This window comes from Syngnathus typhle, linkage group LG2 (genome assembly GCF_033458585.1).
Source record: "Syngnathus typhle isolate RoL2023-S1 ecotype Sweden linkage group LG2, RoL_Styp_1.0, whole genome shotgun sequence".
In the NCBI taxonomy this organism is placed as follows: domain Eukaryota; kingdom Metazoa; phylum Chordata; class Actinopteri; order Syngnathiformes; family Syngnathidae; genus Syngnathus; species Syngnathus typhle.
This window is the reverse complement of record NC_083739.1, coordinates 17,490,548-17,501,439: the sequence shown is the minus strand read 5'-3', so window position 1 is coordinate 17,501,439 and position 10,892 is coordinate 17,490,548. Positions and strand designations below refer to the sequence as shown.

At 42.2% G+C, this 10,892-nt stretch overlaps 1 protein-coding gene across 1 annotated transcript; it reads right to left on the bottom strand.

Moving 5' to 3' along the window:
* Window positions 1-1,222: 1,222 nt before the first annotated feature.
* Window positions 1,223-10,760, bottom strand: tti1 (TELO2 interacting protein 1). Its single transcript, XM_061272153.1, has 14 exons — window positions 10,620-10,760; window positions 9,447-10,191; window positions 8,909-9,246; window positions 8,552-8,834; window positions 7,470-7,641; window positions 7,088-7,380; window positions 6,373-6,762; window positions 5,863-6,022; window positions 5,625-5,792; window positions 5,201-5,352; window positions 4,939-5,079; window positions 4,649-4,853; window positions 2,019-2,106; window positions 1,223-1,753 (listed from the first exon to the last, which is right to left on the bottom strand). Exons 2-14 carry the CDS (start codon window positions 10,170-10,172, stop codon window positions 1,561-1,563), a joined length of 3,309 nt encoding a protein of 1,102 aa, XP_061128137.1. The 5' UTR covers window positions 10,173-10,191; window positions 10,620-10,760; the 3' UTR covers window positions 1,223-1,560.
* Window positions 10,761-10,892: the final 132 nt, after the last annotated feature.

The following is a 10,892-nucleotide window of genomic DNA, read 5'->3' as shown; positions in this document are numbered from 1 at the left end:
CAGTGGTACCTTGACTTAGACATTTTTTGTTGTTGTTATAGGCTGTCGGTCGGTCGATTTTTTTGGGCTTAGTGTTGTGAGCAAAAAAAACCCTAAGATGCTTGACCTATATTTAGATATGTTGCTACTTGAGAAAAGGCAAGGAAAAGTTATTGATATGCTGCTGTTTATTGGACTGACAGCGTTAAACACAGAAATGTAAAATGAATACGCTCCCAAGGAGCAGGCCTTATATTTAACGAGTGCTTTCAAATTATTTTATGCTATGCCTCCTGGGAAGAGAAAATATTCCACGCCCCCCAACCCAACACTCCTTGGTGACTAAAAGTAGGATCATTTGCCTATATATTTGCTATAAGTGCACCTCTGCATAACATTGTATCCTAATGAACATGTTCCCTGAGGTCACATGCCCCCCCTCCCCCTTGGCATTGTACCCACCCTACTATTTGAAGACTGTAACAAACTGCGTGGTGAATTGCCAACCCGAGACGTATAATTGAGCACCAGCCGTCACTTGCCCCACCCCTTAAAAACACACAACACACAAACAACTTTTTGTCCTAATTAGAATTTATAATCCCACTTCCTGTATTTGCATTCGTTTCACTTTTTTTCTGCACTACTGTAACATACTAATTTGTCAAATGCTGTGTGTGTGTGTGTGTGTGTGTGTGAGGAGCCTCCCACCTGTGTTGCCGCTGATGACTAATGGTGCTGTTGTCAGCGCTGGCAGAGGGATAAATAGCTGCGGCACACAGTTGAGATAAAGAGACGGCGCGCCACATTTGCTTTACATTAAGTCGAGAGGCCTAAATGGAAAAGGTGCCGTCCTTGTTTCCTCACACCGGAGGCCTGGTACATTCATCACGGCGCTATGAGGTGGCTTACCCGACCAGAGAGGTGATGCGATAACGGAGAAGGACTGGGCCTCTATTGTTGAAACATAACCTGAATGGCGAAGGCTTAAGAGCAATAACATGCTGTGATGGGTGATGTCGGCTGCTCGTGAATAACAGAAGGAAGGCCGCTCAAAGACCACCGCCACATTGTTCACCTGGTTTCATTGACTTTCTGCTTGGCAGAGACGCACTTTCCTTCGTTACACTTAGAAGCGTAAGAGCCTTTGAATATATAAAAAGGTGCAAATTGTCTGCAATAATAATAGAAACTAAGTCATTTAAGATGGTTTGTTTTGGCAGTGAAGGACAATAATTCAAGCAAGGTTTTAACAATGAGGTATGTATTTGGAATACAGATGAGTGACAAACACACTCAGGTCAATTCATGTTCATTGAATGGAAATGATTTAACATTATGATCAAGATTTACATTGATATTGTTTTGCAAAACAAATTTTCAGTATATTCAGGAAGATTACTTTGTTAATCATAATTAGGTGGGAGTACACGATAAAAAGATGTGACAGTAACAGGCAAAGATTACCTGGTTGATTATAGAAAATTAGAACTTTAGTGAAAATGTCTACAACATCTGTACAAACACGAGTCTTCTTCTTAAATGAATTGTCCATTGGAAGTGCATTAGTCGCAATTAGCTTTACTCATCACCAAATTCCTCCCGCAGTAATTTGAGGACATTGTCCGAGTACTCATCTCTGGGGCGTCCCATCCCACTCAGCTGCACGGGCTGCAGGTCGGGATGCGGTGGAACAAAGGAAGACGGGCAGTGGATCTCATTTAACGTCAACCAGAAGGCATCGGGGTCCACCTGGATCAAGTGGTGGAAGACACTGAAGAAGAGAAAAACATTCAATTCAATCTGGGTGACGTTTTGCAAATATTTGCGAGTAATTGGATTCTTTTCAACACTTCAGCATAAAAGTTGGTTTCAATTAAGTAATTTTGAAGGATGATAAAGATTCATCATGATTATCTCGAGTTTACACTCGGGCAATTTAAATCTTACTTTATTTGCAACTGTATTCCAATAATGAACGATTCGACACTGGCAAGTCAAGATGACTTTTACTGAGATTTGGTGAGGTTTGATTTTACCTTAAGCAGGCCTGTTGCAGTCCGATGGGTTGTCTGCAGCTCAGGTAGGGCAGGCACGCATCACAAACAATATCTAAGTCTTCTTCATCTGGAAATACACAGCAAACAAAACAGGGAAAAAAGATTAAGGAAAAACTATCCAAAAGTAGTTTTGGAATTCAAAGAACTGGAAAGTGAACCAGCGTCATAGACTGGACTGTGTTGGACTTTCAAGGTTCCACAAAATTCTGCCAATTGTTTTGAACTGATCACTAAACAATTACGTCTTGAAGCCAAATGAAGTGCAGTAGAAGAGGAGACTCAAGAATTTTGCCACCTCAAGAAGGACAACACGAGAACATTCAGCTCAATCCACGCCGACCTCCACTATGGCACAACTCCTTGGTGGCCAAATTATTCTGCTCAATAAAACACTGGTAGGGACAGAGGAGCGCAGAGCATTTCAGAGTTTGCTCAATATCCCTGTTGCAAGACGGTGACAGATGAAGACAAGAGAAGAATTTTTGAGACTTTGCATCTTTAAACCCTTAGCAGGGCTGGTAGAGCGAGGAAGAGTCACAGCGGGGTGGTTGTGCTTATCAGGATTTCATCTGCTCCCCTTTCCTATTTTAAAACGGTAGTGGGTTGGTGTAAAAAGCCCAACTGACTCCATGTCTGGCTGGCTTCTTGCTGCACACTTTCAAGTGCACCAAGCATGACCCTGCCTTACCCCAACTGGACTATCGCAACCTGGCAAATGCCCACTTTTCTTTCCCTTCCATGTTACGTTGCTTCAACTCTTTCATCACTTTCTCTTCATTCCACACCGCCCACTCCACACACACAGCTCTTGTCCAATCCTCACATTCTCGGCAGACACTTAGCCATTCCCTCAGGTGCAAAATGGGCTTCCTTTCAAGCCTCATTTCAAAACGTGTCGATTTCCCTCTCCGGGGCGACCCACACTCGCGGCGTGTCAAGAATAAAAGAAGCGGTGCACATTTCCCAGTTCAATGGGATTATTCAGCTACCACTTCTATCCCCCTTCTTCTCTTCCATCTGCTGCTGCTTGCACTCATGACCAGCTTCTTTGTGGATACTTGGAATATAGCACCAGCAGTCACAAATAATCAGGTGCTGTTCGTGGTTCTGTGGTAAATGAAGAAAAGGTGGGATTGAAGCAGATAGAGCCGACCGGGGGGACATAGAATACTTTAGTTGCCGTCTCGGTGTCCGCGGCTCGCTGTGTGACTGAGGCTCGCTAATTGGCTTGCTGCGGGCGTCCCAAAGGCAAGCTGGAGCCAAATCGGTATTCACGCGAGTGATGCGGCATGCAGACTGTTTCTCTCTTATGTTGCTCAATGACATGCTCAACACCTTGCTAAAAAAGTATTTTCTTGTGCTATGGGGGAAAGGCATGAATAAAAGTTCAACTCCATTAAAAACAAAAACAAAACAAAAAAAAACACACCATGTAGCGAAAAGTCCAACTTCCACTAACAACTATAAAACTACCATGTAAAGGTAAGGAGAGGTGAATTGCTACCACAGATGACATGGGTATGGGCAGTACTTAGTTTTGATGGTGTTACCAATGACGTGCCACATTGCGTGCATGCATGACGTGTGCACCTTTTGAGCTGCTGACTGGGCATTTATAACAAGGAGGTGCTTCATTGATTTTAAGTGCTGCAGTGGTAACTTTATTTTGTGTAAAACAACAGCTATCAAGGAAAGGGGGAAACCAATATATACTTTTTCTAACTTTTGGAAAGTAAAAGAAAAATATTTGAACCTTAAGCAAATTAGACATAATTAAAAAAATATCCATGTTCCCAAAGGCAATTTTCATTCACATTTTAGTAGGAGAAAATGAGGTTTAAATAAGTACGGAAAAAAATCAGTGAACAAAACACTACTTGTGGGAGCTCAACCATACAATTCCCTGCAGGATTCTCCTTAAAGAATATAAGCTGTAAATTGACTGGAACAGCTCTCATTACACTGGCACAAAATTGACCTTGAGGGGAAAAAAATGCTTGCAGCAGTTTCTGTAAATTAAGGCGTACTACATTCCACCGAGTATTGTGAGACATGATGTAATATGAATACGCGCACGCGCAGACACACAGTAATTGCTTTCTGTTTATGTATAGAGTGCAATGGCGTTAGACTCTTCCAAATAAAGTTACTCTCATTAGCAATAAAACATAAACCTATTCAATTGTTTTTAAAGTACAGTGCTTAAACAATATAAAAAGTGTTTGCATGAAAAAAATGTCAATCCCGCATATTTTGATTTCAACTAGTTAATGTCTATTTTGTGTATGTGAATAGACTAATAAGGCAAATAACTAGGTAATTGTACACGTACCCATTCGATGTAGTTATTTTCCACTATTGCATGTCTGCCATCTGCTGGTGTAACTGCATGTGGACGTGCATGCGGGTATGGACTCGCTATACGAGTGGTTTAGCTCCCATTATTTTTATTTTTCCCAATCGCTTAAATATTTTCGAAATGAATGGGGGGGGGGGGGGGCTTAACCAGTCATTTACAGAATCGTTCTCAAAGCTTGGGTGATGCTTTATGCGCCGCTACTGCAGCATGCCCGGCCGGGAATTAGGTGGACATTTGTGTGTTCACTCACCCAGGTCCAAGCTCTGACAAAGTGAGCCCAGCCCCTCAAGTACCGTCAGCTGCAGTTTGTAGGCCAGCGTGTGAGTGTAGACCGGTCCTGATTTAGCACTAATGGAAGCCTGCTTAACCAGAGAGGAGGTCAGCTTTGGCAAAACCTCCTTTGAGACTCTCCTCCTCAGGAAGTCACCACAGGTATGACCCAAAGTACACAAAACCTGGAAGGTAGAACCACATATGTTCTATTTGAGATTGTAGGAGCTTCTATTTAAGCATAATACTGTCTGATTATTTTGTACGTACCCTAAAGGCTCTGAGGACGGCTAGTGGGTCATCAGCGGTCAGTCTCTGCAGGAGAGGGGGCCAGCAACGATGGGCCATGGGTAACAATTCGTTTTCCCTTTCACTCAGCACACTAACACACAGCTCCAGTACATCCAGCACCTGATGGAAAATGCAACTAAGGAGACACGTACAAGAATGCATTCTGTTTGGCTAGAAGTCTGGTGTGTGTGCCCCATTTGCACAATACATGTATATGAAAAGTTAGGGTTAGCCACAGTACCTTAAGTCGGAGGTAGAGATTTGAGTCAGACAGCAGATGAATACAACGCTCCATAACGTCTTTGGTAATGCTGAGTTGGGTGGGAAGTTCTGCTTCCACATCACAACCATCAGCATCATTGTCTTCTTGAAAATCTGTGGGGGGTGTAATCTCTGCAAAGACAGTTATGTGTCAGTTCATACACAGCTGAATCACGACATAGTAAAACGTTCATTTAATCGCACGGGGGTGATATACAAAATTCCAAGTAAAAAAAACAGTTTGGAGCCCTGGTTATACTTTGACACTGACATGACCTCGGAAGGTGAATTCATCCACCCCTCAGCTGTCCCTTGCACAAATAAACTCATGATAATGCTGCATACTTGGCTCTACATTGCACTTTCCTCTGCATGGGGTTAGTCTTGTAGCTACAGAATCCTACCCAAGTCTTCAGGGTCATCTTCCTCTATTCCAATGCCTTCTGCCAGCTCTCTCTGCTTGCGGTAGTCCAGCAGGAACTGGCGGATGTTAAAGACTTCCTGGTCGGCGCAGGTTTGCTTTGACGGGGAAGTCTCTTTGGTTTTTCCAGAAGTCAAAGGAAACCATCTCGCTGGATTAAAAGCACATAGGAATACAAATTAGAGTCTGCTCCTTCCGTTTTATCAAATGTGAGATCTCACCGAGTGCCTTCATAAGGGCGTGCAGTACAGAGCAGAAGAGAGAGGCGGTGTGATCGTAGCTGAGGTCGAGGGCCATGAGCACATCCTGGATGATGTCTCGGACCAGAGGCAGCAAGGTGGAGTCAGAGTGAGTCAACATCACCGTCAGCACCCTTGGAGCCTGGACAACAGGACAAAGACAACATCAAACCTTGTAAGTGTCCACAATATTATGCACACTGCATTTACATGTATTGAGAATGGTGACAATTAAATATTCAAACAGTTGTTTGAGCGGGAGGAAATTATAAACATTGTCGGCGGGATGTCAAATACGGGTAGAGTACTCGTTTTCACGGCAGGGCTAAATCGATAACACCGAGGTTGAATTACCTGCAAAGAATCCTTAAACTGAATAACATCCTCTAAATCCAGATCAAATGTTCTTAGTTTGCTAGCATGGGGGGTCAGCATGGACCAAGTGTGAGAAAAGCAAGAACTTTAAAGGGCTTCTAGCACTATAAAACTGACCTGCGGATGCTGGCTGAGCCTCTGCAAGTTAAGTGAGATGTCATTGAGCAGATAGTCCGAGTTCTCATTAATCAACTCCTTCAGGGATAAGTAGCCACAGGCCTTGCTGATGTCCCACATGGAGTCCAGTGCTACTTGGCTGATCAGAAGCGTTTCCTCGCCCGCTTTTTCAAGCACCGGGTACAGTGATGTCATTAGCAGGGGACGGAAGTGGTGTCCGAGGGCCTGAGCGAAGCAGGCCACACCCTCCAGCTGGATGCACAGCTGCCAAATGTTACTATTGAGTTGGTGGACTGTTGAAGTGGGCGGCGAGGCACGAGAAGAAGGGAAAACTTGAAGGGGGTCGGCATGACTGTTGGATATGGAGAGGAGGACGGGCGGCTGCAGTAGCTACAGAAAGAAAACGGGCAAATAGTAACATTATGGATTACTGAGGTTCCTTGATTTGCTTAAAATAGTGTTAAATTAAATTCAGGGATTATCAAACAGCAGTCCCAAATTCTGTCATCATTATGAGATAAGCTTTAAAAAAAAACAAAAAACTATAATATTTACGGTTTATTTTGACACTGATAATTTCTTACATTTGGGGTAATGCTCAAACAGTGGATCCAAAATGTAAAAACAAGAAGGTAAACGCTAAACAAAAATCAAGAAAAAGGTATTTGCAACCTGAACTAATAATAACAACTAAACAAGGAATCTTTGTCCTCACCTGTTGGTCCAGTCGACCTCTGTCAGTCTCCTCATTGACTGTGATCAAGTTCCAGTTGTTGAGGCTGATGTATTCCTCCATGACCAGCATCACAGCTGCTTTAAGGTCTTCCTGGGAGGGAGGAAGTCCTCCACCCACACCCTCCAGGCACCTTCCCTCTGTGAAGAGAGTCATGCCAGCAGCGCCTCTGATGAGCTCATTAAGAACCATTGCGGCCTGCTTCCGGTACGCTGATGACTGGCGGTACAGATCCAAGAAGTGGTCCGTCAGCAGAAAAATGTTGCCATAGTAACCTACGAGTAAAACATAGTAGAATGACTTCAAGGATTTGGATGGCTACACAACCACAACATAAAATGCAAAAGAGATTATGTCCCAATACCTAATGTCCGACAGATCTCTGTGAGAACAGAAAAGATCTTTTCATCTGTAAAGAAAAGAAAATGCTTCCTCCGTACATGAGTCGAGTGATTGGAATCTGAGCTTGTTTCTATTGTGGCATTGTGACTTCGTTCTTCTACAATATGGACATCTGTGACGTCCAACTCCAGCACCTGAGAAAAAAAAGCAATTTATTTGAACAGTCTTGCAGGAAGCTGTGATTCTGTAAATAAATACACAATCGCCTTTAAATGTACATTTTCACATTGTCGATTTTGTTTGTGCAATGACAGTAGGTGAAGTGTGGGTGTTGAACCCTTTTAAATCAGGAAAAGGGTTAAAAACATCTAAAACAACCTGAACTGTCCAGTTGTCATTTATTCAATATCTTGGGAAACCCTCATGAGGTTAAGCTGTTTCCATAATGGATTGATAGGTGAATTTTCAATGTCAAACCTGGTATGTTTAACAGTAGTGGTGCATAATCTCTCTAAGTGGTTTTTAAAATAATCACTGCCCAAGGTGAGTTTGGTTATTTTTTGTTTAACTTTTAAATTCAATTTTGTATTTGCATTTTATATTTAGTAAAAAATGTATCTAAATAATTTAGTTATTTCACTTTTGTGTACATTTTAATGGAGTTAATTTTGAAATGCATTTTTTGAAATTCTTGGAATACAAACGCAACCTCCTACTGCTGCAAAGTCAAGAAAGTGGATATTTTCAATTCTTCACAACCCATAAAATGTATTGCCATTGGTGTACAAAATAGTTTAGAACAGAGCATTTTAACAATATTTATGTTTCTATTTAAAAAAAAAAAAATATATATATATATATATATATATATTTACAAAATATATACAGTACTCTATCATTGGGAGGTTTGTTTAAAAACATTCAAAATATTCTCTAACAGTTGAAGACTTGAAAGTTATGCTGAGTTCATTTGCATAGACTATAAAAAAAATCGGAGAAAAACATCCTTTGCATAATAATGCGGAATGTAAATTGGTGACATGTTCCACTCGTGCTATTTCCTTCCACAAAGTACGGCATTTATGTCACTACACTGCTTGTTACCTGCATCAGGGCTTTCGAAATCCTCTCAAGATGCACCGCAGAGTTCAGCACCACAGACACCAGTGGTCCGAGGAGCTTTAAATAACCCAGAAAGACATTAAGGACAAACAGCTTCTTCTGGTCATCAGAGGTCCGCATCAGTCTGGGTAGTGAAGTGGCCAAAGAGTGGAGATTCTCTGACAGGACGCCAGTGAATGCTTGAGAGCTGCTTTTACATCTGATATCGTCGGCATTGACAGCTATCTGATTTTTCTGGGAAGCCTTTCTGAGCGCAACTTCGCACCTGCAGAGAAGAAAAGGTAACTGGAATAAGATAATAAATAACCAGTTATTGAGCTTGCCGCAATAAAAACAAACCTCTCTCTGACTCTGGGATCTTCATCATTAATTGCTCCCACCAGTGCCTCCAGAAGCAGCCCAACACACTCGCCCAAAGAGTGAGTACACCTGTCCAACAGGTGCTCGGCCATCTCCACCACCTCCAGTCGGACTTTCCAGTGCTGGTGTGCCACCGTACTGGAGATAATCTTCTTTAGAAGCATGCACAGTTTTCCCGACGTGTTCTTCACCCAGTCCGATGTGCGACGGACGATCAGCTGGCCAATCTTCCCTAGGTCTGTTGAGGGAGATTTCAACACCTCACTAGACTGAAGCTGAGCATCTTCCATGACGAGGCTGACGGTCCTGGACCAAACCTAAATGAAAATATAATGTGAAAGGACAATTTCAAATTGCTTTTCAAAGATGAGTCCATAAACCAGCTTATATTATTCTTGTTTTATGGATTTTATGACTGGACAATTAGCTATGAATGACCTAAATCTGGTGATTCAACCACAACTAGACAAGTAATTAATAGTAAACCATGGTTTGTAATAACTAGAACTTATGGTACCTTGACAGCTCGAACTGTGACTCCGTGGCCTTGTCTCAAATCACCTGTGATGATCCTGGCAACTGCCATTGTAACGCCAGGTAAGAATGAAGCCATAGCATTGCCTTCAGCTTCGCGTTCATCTGAGGAGGGCACTACATGATCCTTATTGCAGTCACATTGCAGAGTCAACACCTGGAAGAACTTCAAGGCTGCTATTTGAACATCTCTGGATTTCTCCTTCTCAGCTAAAGCCAGAAGCAGTGAAACGGCAGCTCCCAGCTCAGGCAGTACTTTGTTTTCAAAAAATTGGAATACAATATCGCCATATGCAGCATGAAGCAAGGTGTCCAGGCATCGCAGTGCTGTTAATTTCAGCTCCTCGGATGTATCTGCAGGTTTTCCAGGGTTTTCGGGGGAACACAGGCAGAGGCAGAGTTCTGAGAAGAGTTCATGGAGGGTCTGCCAGCTCTGAACGCAAGTGTTCTCCAGGACGTGACTCATAGCTTCAACCACAGCTTGCACCACTTTGTCCTTCTTGGGCCCGGGCAATTTGAGCACAAAGCGGAGCGGGAAGAGGACGTAATCTTGGAGCTGCTGCAGGGTGGCATCGTTGACCTCTTTTAACTGAGCACTCAAAGTCTCAACATTGCTCAAAGTAGGCACACGGGTTAGGAGGACACATGCTGGACGCAGGTAGGAAAAAGCAATCTTTGGATCACTTATAAGCGCCATGGTTGGAGGCATCGCAGCTGAGCCCCGTTCTCTGTATGGTAGGATCAAACATGAGAGATCTCAGTATCATTCATTTATTTATTTACACATTCTCCAAACCGCATTTCCTCACTAGGATAACCTTTTAGATATTATAAAATCTGTTTAACCGTCTCTCTAACTATTAAGAGTTGGTGTCACGAACAAATGATTAGTTGATAACTGGCAGTAATACATTTTCCGTAAACAGTATTGGAATTTCAGACATCGGTCTACTTTTAACAGCAATTGACATTATGCATATTTGCATCGAAAAATCAGAAGTCAATATTCCAAAAATATACAGTACTATAATCACCGTTCTACTCTCTATATAGGAACCACATTGCTGGCATCTAGCATCTGAGTCATCAAATCTAAATACTACGAAATAACTTCCTGTCCCGTATGGTGTTGGACTATTTAAAACTGACCACATACCTTCAATTTGATTTACTCAGAAAATCCATATTACATTGCAAAACGCACAAAATGTTTTGCAAGAAAAGTAAATACAAGCGCACTGGGTCCTGGTGACGTTAATTACTTGCGCCGACGATGACGCATTTTATGTTGGACGAAAATGCAAGTAGACGTTAAATAAATCTACTTCTGATTCGTCTTCAAAAATAAATGCACACGAGTATCAATTGAATAATGCAGAATATTTTTCAATATTCAAATAAAACAATGAATTCAATTCAATTCGCTTTA